The following is a 20536-nucleotide window of genomic DNA, read 5'->3' on the forward strand; positions in this document are numbered from 1 at the left end:
CGTCTGTACTCACCGCGCAGTGTGAGCGTCTGTACTCACCGCGCAGTGTGAGCGTCTGTACTCACCGCTGGAACAGTCCACAGCTCCCCAGCCAGGCTCGCAGTGACAGGTATCCGGAGACACACACCGACCGTGCACACACTCCTCTGTGCAGAGCGCTGCGGAGAGAGTGCAGAGCGTTACACACGCGCCCAGGAGCAGAGCTTTACACACGCGCCCAGGAGCAGAGCGTTACACTCGCACCCAGGAGCAGAGCGCTGCGGAGGGAGTGCAGAGCATTACACACATGCACCCAGGAGCAGAGCGTTACACTCGCACCCAGGAGCAGAGCGTTACACACACGATCCCAAGAGCAGAGCGTTACACACACGATCCCAAGAGCAGAGCTTTACACACACGATCCCAGGAGCAGAGCGTTACACACAAGATCCCAGGAGCAGAGCGTTACACACGCACCCAGGAGCAGAGCGCTGCGGAGGGAGTGCAGAGCATTATACACATGCACCCAGGAGCAGTACACACGCGCCCTGGAGCAGAGCGCTGCGGAGGGAGTGCAGAGCATTATACACATGCGCCCTGGAGCAGAGCGTTACACACGCGTGTGCGCAGGAGCAGAGCGTTATACACACACGTGCCCAGGAGCAGAGCGTTACACACACGCCCAGGAGCAGAGCTTTACACACAGGCGCCCAGAAGCAGAGCGTTACACACGCGCCCAGGAGCAGAGCATTACACACGCGCCCAGGAGCAGAGCTTTACACACACGCCCAGGAGCAGAGCGTTACACACACGCCCAGGAGCAGAGCGTTACACACGCGCCCAGGAGCAAAGCGTTACACACACAGGCCCAGGAGCAGAGCGTTACACGCGGGCCCAGGAGCAGAGCTTTACACACAAGCACCCAGGAGCAGAGCATTACACACACGCACCCAGGAGCAGAGCATTACACACATGCACCCAGGAGCAGAGCATTACACACATGCACCCAGGAGCAGAGCTTTATACACACGCACCCAGGAGCAGAGCGTTACACACACGCACCCAGGAGCAGAGCGCTGCGGAGGGAGTGAAGAGCGTTACACACACGCACCCAGGAGCAGAGCGTTACATACACGCCCAGGAGCAGAGCGCTGCTGAGAGAGTGCAGAGCGTTACACGCGCAGGCACAGGAGCAGAGCTTTACACACACACGCCCAGGAGCAGAGTGTTACACACATGCACCCAGGAGCAGAGCGTTACACACGTGCCCAGGAGCAGAGCGTTACACACACGTGCCCAGGAGCAGAGCGTTACACACACGCGCCCAGGAGCAGAGCGTTACACGCGGGCCCAGGAGCAGAGCTTTACACACAAGCACCCAGGAGCAGAGCGTTACACACAAGCACCCAGGAGCAGAGCATTACACACATGCACCCAGGAGCAGAGCTTTATACACACGCACCCAGGAGCAGAGCATTACACACACGCACCCAGGAGCAGAGCATTACACACATGCACCCAGGAGCAGAGCTTTACACACACGCACCCAGGAGCAGAGCGTTACACACGCGCCCAGGAGCAGAGCGTTACACGCGGGCCCAGGAGCAGAGCTTTACACACAAGCACCCAGGAGCAGAGCATTACACACATGCACCCAGGAGCAGAGCTTTACACACATGCACCCAGGAGCAGAGCTTTACACACACGCACCCAGGAGCAGAGCATTACACACATGCACCCAGGAGCAGAGCTTTACACACACGCACCCAGGAGCAGAGCGTTACACACATGCACCCAGGAGCAGAGCGTTACATACACGCCCAGGAGCAGAACGCTGCTGAGAGAGTGCAGAGCGTTACACGCGCAGGCACAGGAGCAGAGCTTTACACACACACGCCCAGGAGCAGAGTGTTACACACATGCACCCAGGAGCAGAGCGTTACACACATGCACCCAGGAGCAGAGCGTTACACACGCACCCAGGAGCAGAGCGTTACACACGTGCCCAGGAGCAGAGCGTTACACACACGCGCCCAGGAGCAGAGCGTTACACACGCGCCCAGGAGCAGAGCGTTACACACACGCGCCCAGGAGCAGAGCGTTACACACGCGCCCAGGAGCAGAGCGTTACACACGCGCCCAGGAGCAGAGCTTTACACACATGCGCCCAGGACCAGAGCGCTGCTGAGAGTGCAAAGCGTTACACACACAGGCCCAGGAGCAGAGCGATACACATACGCCCAGGAGCAGAGTGTTACACACGCGCCCAGGAGCAGAGTGTTACACACGCGCCCAGGAGCAGAGCGTTACACACACACGCCCAGGAGCAGAGCGCTGCTGAAGGAGTGCAAAGCGTTACACACACAGGCCCAGTAACAGAGTGTTACACACACGCAGCCAGGAGCAGAACGTTACACACGTGCCCAGGAGCAGAGCGTTGCACACATGCACCCAGGAGCAGAGCGTTACACACGCGCCCAGGAGCGCTTCCCAGCAGTAATACACGTGTATGTATGTATGTATATCTATATTTATATAGCACCATTAATATACATAGCGCTTCCCAGCAGCAATACACGTGTGTGTGTATGTATATCTATATTTATATAGCACCATTAATATACATAGCGCTTCTCAGCAGCAATACACGTGTGTGTATGTATATCTATATTTATATAGCACCATTAATATACATAGTGCTTCCCAGCAGTAATACACGTGTGTGTATGTATATGTATATCTATATTTATATAGCACCATTAATATACATAGTGCTTCCCAGCAGTAATACACGTGTGTGTATGTATATGTATATCTATATTTATATAGCACCATTAATATACATAGTGCTTCCCAGCAGTAATACACGTGTGTGTATGTATATGTATATCTATATTTATATAGCACCATTAATATACATAGTGCTTCCCAGCAGTAATACACGTGTGTATATGTATATTTATATAGCACCATTAATATACATAGTGCTTCCCAGCAGTAATACACGTGTGTGTATGTATATCTATATTTATACAGCACCATTAATATACATAGCGCTTCCCAGCAGTAATACACGGGACATAATTATATAAATAACATACAGTATACTACAAATAACACATAATGGGAAGAAGTGCTTCAGGCATAAAAGTAACATTTAGCGGCTCAGTGAGTACAGACACTGACTGGCACAGAGTGCGGAGCAGGGGAACCTGGTTCAATTCCCAGTGTCAACTCCTTGTGACTTTGAGCAAGTCACTTTATCTCCCTGTGCCTCAGGCACCAAAAACATAGATTGTAAGCTCCACAGGGCATAGACGGGGTCTGTAAAACTAGCAGCGCTGTACAAGAACATGCTATTACTATTAGGAAAAAGGAATCCCCGTCCCGAAGAGCTTACAATCTAAGAGGAGAGAACATACAGAGACAGCTGAAAGATGTTCTGCTAAGAGCGTCTGCAATGGGCCAAGGTCGATGCATGAGATGTAGAGTAAATGACTGACTATAAGGCAGATTTTCTTTATTTTAAAACCACTGCCTTTAACTCGTTCACCGCCAAGATAAACACAGCAGGGTTTAAGGATTACGTTTTTTACAGTACATAGAATACATATTTAGAACTTTTGAGGTTTATAAAAAAAAAAAAGAAACTGCCACAAGCATGGAATTTAATGACATATATAAACAAGCCCGGCTCCTGGCTGATTGGGACCCCAAGGGTTAATCCCGTATCCGGCCAATGACATATCCTCGCCGTGCGTTTATCTGGGGGACGCTTTCGGAGAGGGAAATCAATGTGCGTGGCGGGTCGCGTTCACGCAGAGCAGAGGCCAACCTGATCAAGGATAAAATAATGTCTCCTTAATTATTCAGCCCGTGGTCATTACGCGCCACGCACTGCGAATTCATCAGGTGATCAGCGCGGGGCGCGCCGGCAACCTGGAGCCTCACAAACGCCAACATCAATCTCTCAAACCAGCGGCGCTGGAACTGGGGCATGAAAGAGCAGACACGTTGTGGGAGATATCTACTTAGTGGTGCATAGACACCTTCTTATCTTTCTTTTTTATTGAATTTGTGTCCCATTTACATTATATATATATATATTTCTTACACATACACGTGTGTGTATTATCTATATCATTTTTAAAGTGGAGTATCACGGTAAATTGTCCAAAAGTTAAATGCTGCCCTTACAAGGAGGCAATAGCAGGAATACTGCGTGTTCTACGCCTCGGAGTGCAGCTTTACAGAGTGACACTGAGTATAACTGTTGATTTTTCTTTTCCGGCCTTTCCTTCTGATATAAATGCCACACCGCTTCCTTATTCTAATGGTAAAAAGAAAAAGATCTGGACTTTTTGTCCTGGCCTTCACGTGACCGGTGAGAGGGAGAAGGCGCGAGCTGCAGATGGTATCGCAGTGTGAGGGGAGCAGCGTCTCTGTGCTGCTGATCAATAGGTGCATAAAACAGAGGTCACCCCGACAGGACGCTAAGGAGGGGGGACGCTCAGTGACTGGGAGAGAGGCAGCAGCCTGCACGCTGCTGTAACCATCAGGTCTCTGACTAGTGTGCTGCTATATACCACAGATCCACGCGCTGCTATATACCACAGATCCACGCACTGCTATATACCACAGATCCACGCACTGCTTTATATACCACAGATCCACGCTGTGCGATATACCACAGATCCACGCACTGCTATATACCACTGATCCACGCAGTGCGATATACCACAGATCCACCGCCCTGCACTGCTATATACCACAGATCCACGCAGTGCGATATACCACAGATCCACGCACTGCTATATACCACAGATCCAACCCCCTGCGCTGCTATATACCACAGATCCCCGCGCTGCACTGCTATATACCACAGCTCCACACAATGCTATATACCACAGATCCACGCTGTGCGATATACCACAGATCCACGCACTGCTTTATATACCACAGATCCACGCTGTGCGATATACCACAGATCCACGCACTGCTATATACCACTGATCCACGCAGTGCGATATACCACAGATCCACCGCCCTGCACTGCTATATACCACAGATCCACGCAGTGCGATATACCACAGATCCACGCACTGCTATATACCACAGATCCAACCCCCTGCGCTGCTATATACCACAGATCCCCGCGCTGCACTGCTATATACCACAGCTCCACACAATGCTATATACCACAGATCCACGCAGTGCGATATACCACAGATCCACGCACTGCTATATACCACAGATCCAACCCCCTGCGCTGCTATATACCACAGATCCCCGCCCTGCGCTGCTATATACCACAGATCCATGCTGTGCGATATACCACAGATCCATGCAGTGCGATATACCACAGATCCACGCACTGCTATATACCACAGATCCCCGCCCTGCGCTGCTATATACCACAGATCCACGCTGTGCGATATACCACAGATCCATGCAGTGCGATATACCACAGATCCACGCACTGCTATATACCACAGATCCCCGCCCTGCGCTGCTATATACCACAGATCTACGCGCTGCTATATACCACAGATTCACACACAGCTATATACAGATCCAAGCACTGTTATATACCACAGATCCACACACGGCTATATACAGATCCAAGCATTGTTATATACCACAGATCCACGCGCTGCTATATACCACAGATCCACGCCCTGTGCTGCTATATACCACAGATCCACGCGCTGCTATATACCACAGGTGCATGCGCTGCGCTGCTATATACCACAGATCCACGTGCTGCTATATACCACAGATCCATGCACTCCGCTGCTATATACCACAGACCCACGCACTGCTATATACCACAGATCCACACACGGCTATATACAGATCCACGCGCTGCTATATAACACAGATCCACACACTGCAATATACCACAGATCCACGCACTGCGCTGCTATATACCACAGATCCACGCACTGCTATATACCACAGATCCACACACAGCTATATACAGATCCAAGCACTGTTATATACCACAGATCCACACATGGCTATATACAGATCCAAGCACTGTTATGTTATATACCATAGATCCACGCGCTGCTATATACCACAGATCCACACACGGCACTGCTATATATCACAGATCCACGCCCTGCGCTGCTATATACCACAGATCCACGCACTGCTATATACCTCAGATGCATGCACTGCGCTGCTATATACCACAGATCCACGCGCTGCTATATACCACAGATCCATGCACTCCGCTGCTATATACCACAGATCCACACACGGCTATATACAGATCCACGCACTGCTATATACCACAGATCCACGTGCTGCTATATACCACAGATCCACGCACTGCGCTACTATATAACACAGATCCACACACTGCAATATACCACAGATCCACGCACTGCGCTGCTATATACCACAGATCCACGCACTGCTATATACCACAGATCCACACACAGCTATATACAGATCCAAGCACTGTTATATACCACAGATCCACACATGGCTATATACAGATCCAAGCACTGTTATGTTATATACCATAGATCCACGCGCTGCTATATAACACAGATCCACACACGGCACTGCTATATATCACAGATCCACGCACTGCTATATATCACAGATCCACGCCCTGCGCTGCTATATACCACAGATCCACGCACTGCGCTGCTATATACCACAGATCCACGCCCTGCGCTGCTATATACCACAGATCCACGCACTGCGCTGCTATATACCACAGATCCACGAGCTGCTATATACCACAGATCCACGCACTGCGCTGCTATATACCACAGATCCACACGCTGAGCTGCTATATACCACAGATCCACACGCTGAGCTGCTATATACCACAGATCCACACGCTGAGCTGCTATATACCACAGATCCACACACTGAGCTGCTATATACCACAGATCCACACGCTGAGCTGCTATATACCACAGATCCACACGCTGAGCTGCTATATACCACAGATCCACACAGAGCTTACAATCTTATTTTACGTACTCAGTCGCAGCATTGCATATTGAGCCAGGCGTAAACCACTTCAAAGAGCAGTATCTTTACTCCTTCCTATTTTTAGCACGGTTGCAGGGTGTTTGACGGTGAATAGCGCTCGTGTGTGGGAGATCTCGAGTGCTCCCTTCCCCACATGAGCAAACACACTGAAAGGAAGGAGAGAGAGAGTGGCACTTTATCCCCCCCAATGCTGGAAGCATGCCACTTCCCCGCCTGCGGGGACACTCTGCCTGTGGATGTGCTTTATATGGGTCTATTGTGGAGAAACAAGATTTAGAGGCACAAAAGGCTGCACTCCCCTCCCAACGAAAAAAAACAGCCTTACATTTAGCAAATGAGCCACTTTCTGCCTCCGACACGCGTTTTAAGGGAATTCTTCTGTTAATGGAGCTCGGGGGAGGGGGGGGGAGAGTAACAAAGGGCCCGCTGAGCGCCTTGATTGTGTTTGCAGAGCAGCGAGCGAATCTCTGAGAGCCGCTTCATACAAGGTGTGTACAAAGCAGGGACTGTAATGCAGCACTCTGAGCACGGGCTGCCTGCAGGGGGAGGAGGGAGGGGTTATTACCGGGGTGGGCAACTCCAGCCGTCAAGGGCCACCAACAGGTCAGGTTTCCAGGATATCCCTGCTTCAGCACAAGGGGCTCAATCAGTGGCTCAGTCTGATTGAGCCCCCTGTGCTGAAGCAGGGATATCCCTAGTACCTGGCCTGTTGGTGGCCCTTGAGGACTGGAGTTGCCCACCCCTGGGTTACCAGGATGAACCAATGTGTTAAGTCCGGCCTCAATATTCCAATCACTACTACGGTGGAACGCGCGGGTTGTGCATTGCGCTGTGTGTTGCAGCTGACTAAAACTCTCTGTGTTAACCAAAAATCAAACGCAGACATAAAAAAAAAGAACATTTATCCAGCCAGCGTTCAACCTCCCCCCGCCCCCCCCCCCCCGCAAACCACCGTATCCATGTCATTGTCGCAGCAGCGCCTGCATGTGCCGCAATGTATCGGGATACCGAGTATCTCTGGGCACACCCAACTGCATGATACAAAGTGACAGAGCAGATAACGGAACGCTCCAAGAAGGGGCGGTTGTCATGCTCAGTACTGCTTTAAAATGCAACATATTGATCTTAAAAGCAGGGATGTGTCAGGATGGGTTATATAGACTGAGCCTGATATGTCCTCAGGAAGCCTATAGGACAGAGAGGTGCTTCCCAGCCAGCAATAATAAGGAATTCCTAGCTACCGGATACTGAGACTTTACAGCGGCCTGGCAGAGAAACCCCCCCCCCCCCCTCTGAGACAGACACTTCCTGTTCCCACAAAGCTCTGCAGACTGGTCAGTAAACGTGCATACACATATATCGAGTCAAATCAGGGGGAATCGGACGGTAGGGGTCAAATACAAGGTCGTATCCAACAAAAAAAAATTATAATACGCCTTTAACTGACGCATATATACACACGCTACCTAAATACGCACTCTGACCTCCATATACGTGCTCGGACCTCCATGCGTGCGCTCGGACCTCCTTGCGCACATTCACACCTCAATAAACGTGCTCGGACCTCCATGCGCATGCTCAGACCGCCATTCGTGTACTCGGACCTCCATACGCATGCTCGGACCTCCATACGCGTGCTCGAACCTCCATACGCATGCTCGGACTGCCATACGTGCGCTCGGACCTCCATATGCATGCTGGGACCTCCATACACACGATGGGACCTCCATACGCACGATGGGACCTCCATACGCACACTGCGACCTCCATACACACGCTGGGACCTCCATACGCACGCTGGGACCTCCATACACACGATGGGACCTCCATACGCACGATGGGACCTCCATACGCACACTGCGACCTCCATACACACGCTGGGACCTCCATACGCACGCTGGGACCTCCATGCGCATGCTGGGACCTTCATGCGCACGCTGGGACCTCCATACGCACGATGGGACCACCATACGCACGATGGGACCTCCATACACACGATGGGACCTCCATGCGCACACTGGGACCTCCATGCGCACACTGGGACCTCCATGCGCACACTGGGACCTCCATTCGCACACTGGGACCTCCATACGGACACTGGGACCTCCATACGGACGCTGGGACCTCCATACGCACGCTGGGACCTCCATACACATATGGCGTATATTAACATGCACACCACAGACTGCCTCTCCCTTTAGCCACACTTACAGGTGGCCATGAGAGATTCAAGTCTAACCAAGATTTCGGGAGTCACCCTATTATTTTTCGACAGTCTGGACATTTAGGGCCCAGCACAAACTTCCCCTGATTCCTTATCCCAGCCACAACCTATACATAGCAGCATGGGGTATCAGTGGGGCCTAGGACCCATAGGGTTTGCTCCTCTAACTGAAGGGTGACGGTGACACAGACATGAGAGACCGAGAGGGTAAGGGGTAAGGAGTCTGTCCCATTTACAGAGACAACAAGCCAATGTGTGTTAGGCCTCAGACATAGTGCAGGCCCGAGAGCGACCAAATGCGTGATGTCACGCGCGCCTGCACTTGCTGAGGTTCGTGGCCTGCATGTTTGCGCGATGGGGTGGGGGGCGCAGCCGTGACATCACGGAGCTGGGCAAACCGATCACGTGACCCGCCCGTCGCGCGGGAAATTCAAACTTTGTCGCCGCGCCAAGCACCGCTCGCCCTGTCGCGCTTGTGCACGCGCGCACTACAGACAAACACATTGGCGTCCTAGTGTTTGTTTTCGACGCGAGCAACGCCGCTCTCGCCGTCTCCTGCACTATGGACGCAGCCTCACAGATGTAACATTTACACAGCTGCAGGACACAGACACATCTAGATAAATACATACGGATACAGAAGTCTCCGCTCTCGTAGTATCCCGGGCAGCACTGGGACCTCCGCCTGTACATGGTCCTGAGCCCACGCCGATACGCTGTCTTGTAACTTATCCTGGACAGAGGAATGGACAGGTCACGGGTCAGGCACCCAGAGACACCAGCACTGCAAAGCTGGGACCACAGTCACACCAATCCCTTCTACATGGAGCAGTAAGTGCCCTGGGGTACCAAATACCCCGCTTACAATGTATCATCTCACAGAGGCGAAGAAGGGTGGGGGTCCGTGCTGGTCCTTTCTTCCATGTAGTAACACAGGAGGGAGAGGGAGGAGCGGGTGTGATGCCTTTTATTGGATCAACAAGTAGTTGATACGTTACAAGCTGTCCAACCTCTCTGGGTCTTCATCGGGTTCCCCTGACCCTGAGAGGTAGGAAAGCTTGTAACAGATCAACTACTTGTTGGGCCAATAAAAGGCATCATACCCGCTCCTCTCTCTCCCTCCTCTCACAGAGGAGAGCTGCAGTTACATCTCCCAACACCACCGCGCTCCCCCCTTCTCCTCCTCCACTTATATTTGTTCTCGTTGATTATTCTCCTGTGTGTGAGCGAGTGCATTTAACACATTGCACATCCTGCAGGAAAACGATCAAAACAAACAACAGCAAAGAGCACTTTCTTAGGTGCGCTGTTAAAATGTCTGGGGGACGCGTGGGTTTCTCCCACGGGAGACAGCGCAGCAATATATCTATTAACAGCCCCTATACAATATCTGCCTGAAGTTAGGGCCCCTGGCAGCCCCCCTGCCCGCCCAGAGGTGGTACCTGTGCCTCGTGCATTTGAACCAGTTGAGGATATCTGTGCACCGTGTGTAATAAATCTGATCGAAGGGGTGAGCGTAGGATTCCTGCACCGTCACGGCGTAGCTGGGAGAGAGGAAAGAGAAGGGTTATTATCTGGGAGACTCGCACCCACCCTCAGCTCCCCTGCAGATCAGTTTAAAGAGTTAAAAAGCTGTCCCTGCATGTGTTACTTGGCTTTACACTTCCTCCACTCAGGCTTAGCTGTGCAATGGCAGGTCACATGGTAATAGGATGATGTGGGTCTTTCGATGGGCCAAACGGCTTGACTTGAAGTAACACAAAGTAGTGGTTCGCTGTCTGATTTAGCCTAATTGTAATAGAAGGAGCAAAGGTTTCTGGTCCCTATCCCAGCCCTGCACTGCGGACTGCATACATTATAAATGAGCCTTTTTTATCAGCTGATTTGCATATCCACTCCCAGGGGTTATTTACTCAAATCTCCACAATGCAAAAAGAAAAAAAAGGTTACAAGAGAGTGACAAATCTAACCTACAATATTTACAACACGTATGTCGTCAAACATGTGGTTAACCCCTTATCTTCAAGATGGTACTGTAACGTATTGCAAAGCAGTACAATAACACGCAAAGCAATGTGCTGCATACACACAGAAATATATACACAAATATGTACACGCAGACACATACCCTCACACACGCACTCACATACATGCACATATACAGACACTCAAATATACACACGCACATACACACAAACATGCACATACTATACAGTATATACTCACACTCACACACATTCACTGTGTATGTGCATGTATGTGAATGTATGTGAATATGAGTGTGTATGTGCATGTTTATGAATGTGCATGTGCATGTATGAGTATGATACACACATTTACATACATGTACATACACACATACAAATTCGCATACATGTATATACACACACATTCACATACAAATTCACATACATGTACATACACACATAAACACACTCACATACACACACACACACACCAAATATCAACGCTTTTCCCAGCTGTTTTTCCCATTTGCTTCAGCTCAGTAATCGATGCTGTTTCATTGTCGTCCTACAGCTGCCCTGCTATTCCAGCTCTGACGCACCCTATGCTCTTCACACTGCACCTTTTCCATACACACAGCTCTAAGGCTGCAGCCCTGCGAGACTCAGAGCAGCAGAATTTGCACACTGTGCTCACACCCGCGGGGCTTTCTCTCCTGTATGATTGTGTCGCCTCTCGCAGCCTCCCGCGCTCCACGCACTCACACATCTGTCATCTTTCTGGCAGCGGGTGACATTCACAAATCTTACTTCTTTTACATTTTATGATGGCTGGAAAGGACACCCTGCCCAATCTCTGACCCCACTCCGTGTGAGATATTAACAACTTAAGTAACAAAGTCGTCCTGGTCAGTGGAACCAATCAATTCCGGTATTTCATTTTGGGTGCCTGCCACTCTGCCTCTGCTCTCCCAAAATCAATACCTTCCACTTGTGATCGGAATAAAAGTTACAGAGACACAAGCAGACCTCCCCCGCCCTCCCCAGAACACACTCCTCATTAAGTCTGGGTCCTGGACTTGAGACGATCTCGGGTCGCAGAGATCTGAAGGTCAGCTGCTGATTTTCTAAGCAGAAATTACTTTTGATTTCTTAGGGCGATTAGAAGTCAAACAGAGGCTTATTCTGATCAGGGCTTCAACCAATCTTTCAGATTTGAAGTTATTATATGAACACTCGGTGAGATGATCAATTTGTCGATTCTAGGTTGATTCTTTAGAGGATTGTCACCTCCTGATCTTAGTTTAAGATCTTCTTCCGAAAACACACAGGGGATCTAGAAAACCTACAGCTAAAAGTATGACGGGCATCTGTGTAGATCAGTGTTTTTTTGAGTTCCCCGGGCATCCCTAAAGGATTCTGTGGAATTTTAATTTGTTCCAAATACAGAAGAATTTTAAAATGCATCTGATCTCAGACGCGTTATTAGGAAGGTTGGGGTCCCTTACAATGCATCTGATCACAGACGCGCTATTAGAGAGGGTTGGGGTTCCTTACAATGCATCTGACCTCAGGCGCACTATTAGAGAGGGTTGGGGTTCCTTCCAATGCATCTGATCGCAGACGCACTATTAGAGAGGGTTGGGGTTCCTTACAATGCATCTGACCTCAGGCGCACTATTAGAGAGGGTTGGGGTTCTACAGAATCACAATATAATTATAGGGTTCCTTACAATGCATCTGATCACAGACGCGCTATTAGAGAGGGTTGGGGTTCCTTACAATGCATCTGACCTCAGGCGCACTATTAGAGAGGGTTGGGGTTCCTTACAATGCATCTGATCTCAGGCACACTATTAGAGAGGGATGGGGTTCCTTACAATGCATCTGATCTCAGACGCGCTATTAGAGAGGGTTGGGGTTCTTTACAATGCATCTGATCCCAGACGCGCTATTGGAGAGGGTTGGGGTATAAGGTTCCTTAACCCAAGAAATCCTGCTAAGCACTGCTGTAGAGAGTGAAAACAAGAAGCTGGGGAAGTTCAGCTCATTAAACGATGCAATGACTTACAGTTAGGATATGACCTGATAGGGCTTTTTTACCTGGGCAGGCCCATCGTTTTTAGCCTAAATATATAACTCAAAAGCACTGCATTGTAGTAAGGAAGGTGAAGGCTTTGCTGACAATGAACAGCATGTGATTGGGAGTTTGGATAAAAGGCATAGTGAAGGATAAAGGATTACAGTCGCTCATACAGCACTCCGTGAAAGTGAGGGGGTTTTCAAGGGGTGTGTGTTGATGTTTCTGTGCCATATAGGATCGATGCAACACAATGCGGCTCTGTATTGCGTGCGTGGGGGTCAGCAAGTGATTGTTGCCGCTGTATCCTAAAGAAGTCAGCATCTTGTGCGTCACCGTAACAGGACATTATAACCAGGAGCCGTGAATCAGGCATCGGTACACCCCGATACTCCCGGGTTCTAATCCCAGCAATGCCGTCTTGTGAAACGGATGATATCAGCCCCGATGGCATTTGGCTTATTATAATGTGTGCCTCTTAGTTAAGGTACTCTATAAGAGAAACTAACTGTAATACTATGATGTACTGTACATAAGGAACTCACATAGCATAAAACCCCGCTATCATTTCATGCTGGTTCTCACAGGCCGAGGTCGGAAAGAACCCTGCGCTACTCTCCGTGGTCCTGAATCTGAGGCTTTTCAGCTAATGTCCCATGTGGGGAGAAAAAAAACATTACAAAATCTCAGCAAAGGGGTTAACTCCGGGAGCACGGCGTTCCTGGACCCTGAAGGGGTTAATGGATTAAAACCTTTATAAATGATGTCTGTATCTCCCTATAGGTCTGTCAATCACGGTTACTCAGAGCTTTGTGTGGGGGAGCTGGCAAGCAACTTTTTTTTTGGGGGGGGGGGGGGTGTAACAAGGCACAGCCTATATCAGGGGTGGGCAACTCCAGTCCTCAAGGGCCACCAACAGGTCAGGTGTTTTCAGGATATCCCTGCTTCAGCACAGGTAGCTCAATCAGTCCCAGCTTCAGCACGTGTCTCAATTAGTGGCTCAGGCATCAACTGAGCCACCTGTGCTGAAGCAGGGATATCCTGAAAACCTGACCTGTTGGTGGCCCTTGAGGACTGGAGTTGCCCACCCTGCCCTATATTAATTAGGAAAATATTACACAAGGGGCTGGGCATTTCCTTGTACAATTATTCATTGCTGTGTAGATATAAATAATAGTTTCCTAGCTCAGATCCCAGCGCACGTTCCCCTGCAAACACCCCACTGCTGTTACCTTTCCCAGTGGCTGCAGACATTGGGATCCTCTGGGTTTAATAGGACAGCCGTTCCCAGTACCAGACACAGAACCAGCACCTTGGCCGTCCATTGCATGGCTGCACAGAGCTTCATCCTGACACCTGAGGGGACAAAGTGAGGGGTTACATACTGAGAGGGGGGGGCGTAGGAGGGCAGAGCGAAGGGTTACATACTGAGAGGGGATCTGAGAGGGTAGAGTGACGGGTTACATACTGAGAGGGGGGGATACGGGTTATGTGCCACGGATGTCTGTATACAGTAATGTGGCTTCTCAGCCAGTGGAGGGATTAGAATGGCAGGGAATTTAACCCTTCACTGCCAGAGATATAAAGAGGTTGTGGCAGCAGGAGCTAAAAATACACAAATTTATCAGAACACTAAAATCAATGCCCGTTCCTCTAAAAGGTTCCACTTATCAGTAAATGCACGCAAGTCCCTTTGTGAGACCTCCCCTGTATTTACTCAAACTCTATTTGCAGAAATTACCATTTGTATGGATTACAATTAACCCCATTCCTGCCACAGGGCTCAGGAATCTACCCCTTGTCTACATGCTCTATGATTTAAGTCCAGCTATTTTGGGGTCACTTATACTGCCGACGCAGTTCCACTAATAAGGGGCAAAAAGCAAAGACGATTCTTCTTTTGTATACAATGTGCACTGGGCCGGAAATCTGAAAAGATAAGGCTGCCGGGCCCATCTCACTCTCATACGACATGTTCCCATTCTCCTGACCCTAAACTTTTCCCTCGTACAATAATCTGTGTCTTCAGGGTGCACTTCCGAAGCAGGGGAGACGCCCGGCGCGCTGCGGGGTCTTCCGCATGGTCTGCTTGCTGTGAATGTATCCAGGGCACCATGAATCCTAATGGTGTGTGCCCCTCCAGGCATCTCACCGACACTATTTCTGTCCTGTCTGTGGGAACATTCAGTATCTCCCCTGACAAAGCACCATGGCGAAACGCACGTCGGGATACGTGGTGACGTCAGACCCAGTACGCTCTCACCACTTCACTGTGTTTGCCAGCAGAGTATGGGGCTGTTCACCGGCGCTCCTGGGTGCTTCACAAACACCCGCACGGGTGTCGGGGAACGTTCGGTAACTGCCCATGCTCATCGAGTATTTGTATTCTGTTACTGAGGCGGAACGTCCTGATCCGCTCACCTCGCACACGTCACAGAGGCTTAGTAAGTGTATATTGCGGTAGCTACTCATGATATACCAGTATCTGCCTGATTATTAGCGAAATGAATTGTGCTGGCATCTAGCTCAATCCAGAGTCTGATTATTTGACAGCCTCAGCATGCTAGAGTGTGCAGTTTATCCCCAAGACCACAATACAGCTGAGTTACATAGTTACATAGTTACATAGTTACATGAGGATGAAAAAAGACATACGTTCATCAAACACAACCTATGCTAAATTTACACAACAGACACTTTATCATATATCCGCACTTACAGTATATTGATCCAGAGGAAGAAAAACAAAAACCCCAGTGACGCATCATCTAATGATATCTCATAAGGGGAAAATAAATTCCTTCCTGACTCCAAGAATTGGCAATCAGATTAATCCCCAGATCAACATCCTTCCCATGCATACTTATTAGTTATATCATTGTATACCTTTCCCATCTAAAAAGATGTCCACCCTTTTTTTGAACAAATCTATTCTATCTGCCATCACAGTCTCCATAGGTAATGAATTCCACATTGTAACTGCCCTTACTGCAAATTCATTACTTACCCTAAGTATAACTCTCATGTACTAATCCTACAAAGAACTCATTCTCACTCCAGCCTATATATATATTTACACACAGAGGTGAGATAATATCACTGTCTTGATTTCCCAAGTGTCTGATTGTCCGCAGTCATTCACATACAGGATCTGCTTGTTGAAATTGAGGGGTTTTAATTACCATTCTCCTAAGGAACCCCAACCCTCTCTAATAGTGCGTCTGAGATCAAATGCATTGTAAGGAACCCCAACCCTCTCTAATAGCGCGTCTGAGAGCAGATGCATTGTAAGGAACCCCAACCCTCTCTAATAGCACGTCTGATTTCCCCCCCCCCCCCCCCCAACAGGTCAGGTTTTCAGGCTATCCCTGCTTCAGCACAGGAGGCTCAATCAGTCCCTGCTTCAGCACAGGTGGCTCAATCAGTTTGAGCCACCTGTGCTTTAGCAGACATAGCCTGAAACCCTGAGTGGGGGGGCAGGGGGGGGGGGGCATTGAGGACTGCAGTTGAGCACCCCTGATATATATAAAAGGGTGAGTGAGGTCATAATTAGAATAATTACCTTCCTTTGCAACAATCTTCTATACTTTACTAGCGCCATTTACACAATCACCTGGAATTAACCTCACCTCGCCGAGATTACATATAATAAACAGGTGGAAGGGGGGAACATTCCATTCTGCTTCGCTCTCGGACCCCCCACCGGGGCAATAACCCGGCGGGTCACAACCTCAGAACTGGGTTAAACAGCGACGCTAAAACCGCTGCTCTCAGCGGTTTCCGAGCTAAACCTGGGGTGGTTTTTCCGAATCAGTTCTGGGGGATTGCGAGACGTCGACGTTATCCGTGGAATTATCCTCTCCCGATGCCGAGCCAGCAGTGCAGAGAACACTGCCCCACGAGGGGGCATTAAGACACCCGGAGATGCCCTCTCTGATTCCCAATATGACTGGGCAGGGCAAGTGTTTAAGAGATTTTCCCGGCCATCAAATCGATAACGCAATTAACATATTATATGTTCTGCCTCCAAATCTCACCAGACATTGCCGTGCCCTTGATTAGATTAGGCTGGCTGCTTGCTAATGACATGTAATGTTAATTAAGAGAATTACATGATAGGTTTCCCCACGGACAGGGATGTAATGAGGTTGGTGTAGAGCCGGAACGTGGGAACAGAGAAACGCAGCATCAGAAGCGAGCCATCAGGCGCATGGCTTGTCGGTTAGACACAGGAGACCTGGGTGAGCTGAATTAGGGGTGTGACAGAGGTAAGGGGGGGAGGGGGTGGGGGGCTGAGCACAGGGGTTCTGTATTAACTTTATTAGAGGTATATTATAGTAAAGAGTGGGGCTGGGCAACTACAGGCCTCGAGGGTTACCAACAGGTTTTCAGGATATCCCTGCTTCAGCACAGGTGTCTCAATCAGTCCCAGCTTCAGCACAGGTGGCACAATCAGTGGCTCAGACTGAGCCACTGATTGAGCCACCTGTGCTGAAGCAGGGATATCCAGAAAACCTGACCTGTGTGTGCTCCTTGAGGACTGGAGTTGCCCACCCCTGGTATAGAATTTAGTGGTTCTTTGGGGTGTGAGACATGCCTTGAGAGGACTGCCCTTGTGACCCCATTACCTAATTAACACGTCACGACACCACTTTAATGACCATGTGCAAGTTTGCGGTTCTGCTCAGCAATACTCTATAACGCAACATGTGCAACGGCCCTTCTCCAACACCTCCATTCCCAGGCCGGGCAGGCAACACATTGCATTGCTTTGGCGCTGCAGGGGTTAACCCTCTCGGAGGAGCGCCTGAGACGGCAGCAGCACGTGGCACTTTGTCCTTGCACACTTGTCCTGCCACTTACACGGGGAGATCGATAGATTTCTAACATTCAGCAAAGTGAATAACAAGGAGCAACCTGTGACCCAGACATTGGGGGGCTGCTGCCTCCGCCAGCCAGCGGCACAGTCACCCCCCATCTGGGCGCAATGGGGGTGGCGCAGGCCCTGCAATGGGGGAGGCACAGGCCCTGCAATGGGGGAGGCGCAGGTACTGCAACGGGGGAGGCGCAGGCCCTGCAATCGGGGAGGCGCAGGCTCTGCAATGGGGGAGGCGCAGGCACTGCAATGGGGGAGGCGCAGGCCCTGCAACGGGGGAGGCGCAGGTACTGCGACGCGGGAGGCGCAGGTACTGCAACGGGGGAGGCGCAGGCACTGCAACGGGGGAGGCGCAGGCACTGCAACGGGGGAGGCGCAGGCACTGCAACGGGGGAGGCGCAGGTACTGCAACGGGGAGGCGCAGGCACTGCAACGGGGGAGGCGCAGGCACTGCAATGGTGGAAGCGAAAGGCACTGCATCGGGGGAGGCGCAGGCACTGCAACGGGGGAGGCGCAGGTACTGCAACGGGGAGGCACAGGCACTGCAACGGGGAGGCGCAGGCACTGCAACGGGGGAAGCGAAGGCACTGCAATGGGGGAGGCGCAGGCACTGCAATGGGGGAGGTGCAGGTACTGCAACGGGGGAGGCGCAGGTACTGCAACGGGGGAGGTATTTGGAGGTTTTGTTCTTGCTGTTACCCACACATTGTACTTCGCTGTGGCATATGTTGGTGCCACTTACAGTAAATAAAGGATAATAAAAGCAGTATTGCCCACCACAGGAGCAGGAACCCGGGCTTTAGCATCACATTTACACAGATAACAGGTTTCGTTAGCCAGTTAGTTTTTCTAATTACAAATTATTGATAAACCGACCGGGAATCCTCAGCAAACGAGGCAAATCATATTAAGAGAGGTGACACGTTTAAAGGGCGAGAAACATTTCAAAACAAGAAATAAACCAGAAGTCTGAAAGAGAGAGAAATGCTCAGGAAGCTTGGATGTGTTCAACCCCTGCTACATTTACTCAGAGAGGGAGGGGGGGTGAGGGGTGGAGATGAGAGACGGGGGGGGGAGACGGGGGGGGGGAGAGGGGGGGGAGATGGAGGGGAAGATGGAGATGAGGAAGAGAGAGGGGAGAAGGGGGGGAAAGGGCGGGGGAGAGGGAGGAAGAGAGAGGGAGAAGTGGGGGTGAGAGGGGGAGAGAGAGAGAGGGAGAGGGAGAGAGAGGGGGTGGGAGAGAGAGGGAGGGGGAAAGGGGGGGAGGAGAGGGGGGTGAAAGGGGGGTGAAGAGAGGGGGGGGGAAGAGAGGGGGGGGAAGAGAGAGGGGGGGAAGAGAGGGGGGGGGAAGAGAGGGGGGAAGAGAGGGAGAAACACAAACCACGGTGGTTTGAAGAGATGACCGTGAACAGGAAGTAAACAATTATGATTTAGTAACCCTCACCCATGGGTGCCCAACTGCCGTGACTCTGCCACCTTATTTCTTGCAACTCTCAGAAATACACCCAGCTCCAATCCTATAAAAGGGAGGCCCTGAAAAGCTTGTGTTTTGGGCAAAACAAAACAGGCCCAGGAGCACCCTATAGCAGACACCGGGCTCCCTATAGCAGACACAACGGCTCCCTATAGCAGACACAACGGCTCCCTATAGCAGACACCGGGGCTCCCTATAGCAGACACCGGGGCTCCCTATAGCAGACACCGGGGCTCCCTATAGCAGACACCGGGGCTCCCTATAGCAGACACCGGGGCTCCCTATAGCAGACATAACGGCTCCCTATAGCAGACATAACGGCTCCCTATAGCAGACACCGGGGCTCCCTATAGCAGACACCGGGGCTCCCTATAACAGACACCGGGGCTCCCTATAGCAGACACCGGGGCTCCCTATAGCAGACACAGCGGCTCCCTATAACAGACACCGGGGCTCCCTATAGCAGACACCAGGGCTCCCTATAGCAGGCACAGCGGCTCCCTATAGCAGAAACCGGGGCTCCCTATAACAGACACGGGGCTCCCTATAGCAGGCACCGGGGCTCCCTATAACAGACACCGGGGCTCCCTATAGCAGACACCAGGGCTCCCTATAGCAGGCACAGCGGCTCCCTATAGCAGACACCGGGGCTCCCTATAACAGACACCGGGGCTCCCTATAGCAGGCACAGCGGCTCCCTATAACAGACACCGGGGCTCCCTATAGCAGACACCAGGGCTCCCTATAGCAGGCACAGCGGCTCCCTATAGCAGACACCGGGGCTCCCTATAGCAGACACCGGGGCTCCCTATAACACACAGGGGCTCCCTATAGCAGAAACCAGGGCTCCCCCTTCTGTGTGTGACACAGTGCAGTACCTGCGCTCAAACAAAACTGTTTTGTACTTGTGCTGTCACCATTC

General features: G+C 50.8%; 1 protein-coding gene across 4 annotated transcripts in view; it reads right to left on the reverse strand.

Moving 5' to 3' along the window:
• MEGF11 (multiple EGF like domains 11) overlaps window positions 1-20536 on the reverse strand; it is a 171167-nt gene that overhangs the window by 141995 nt on the left and 8636 nt on the right. For all 4 annotated transcript variants that reach the window (XM_075575360.1, XM_075575361.1, XM_075575363.1 and 1 more), the window contains exons 2-5: window positions 14497-14620; window positions 10663-10764; window positions 9853-9953; window positions 66-158 (exon numbers count right to left, since the gene is read on the reverse strand). In XM_075575360.1, coding sequence (XP_075431475.1) covers window positions 66-158; window positions 9853-9953; window positions 10663-10764; window positions 14497-14612 — 412 coding nt within the window. In that variant the 5' untranslated portion in view covers window positions 14613-14620. The remainder of the gene's footprint in view (window positions 1-65; window positions 159-9852; window positions 9954-10662; window positions 10765-14496; window positions 14621-20536) is intronic.

This window comes from Ascaphus truei, chromosome 18 (assembly GCF_040206685.1).
Source record: "Ascaphus truei isolate aAscTru1 chromosome 18, aAscTru1.hap1, whole genome shotgun sequence".
Classification (NCBI taxonomy): Eukaryota; Metazoa; Chordata; class Amphibia; order Anura; family Ascaphidae; genus Ascaphus; species Ascaphus truei.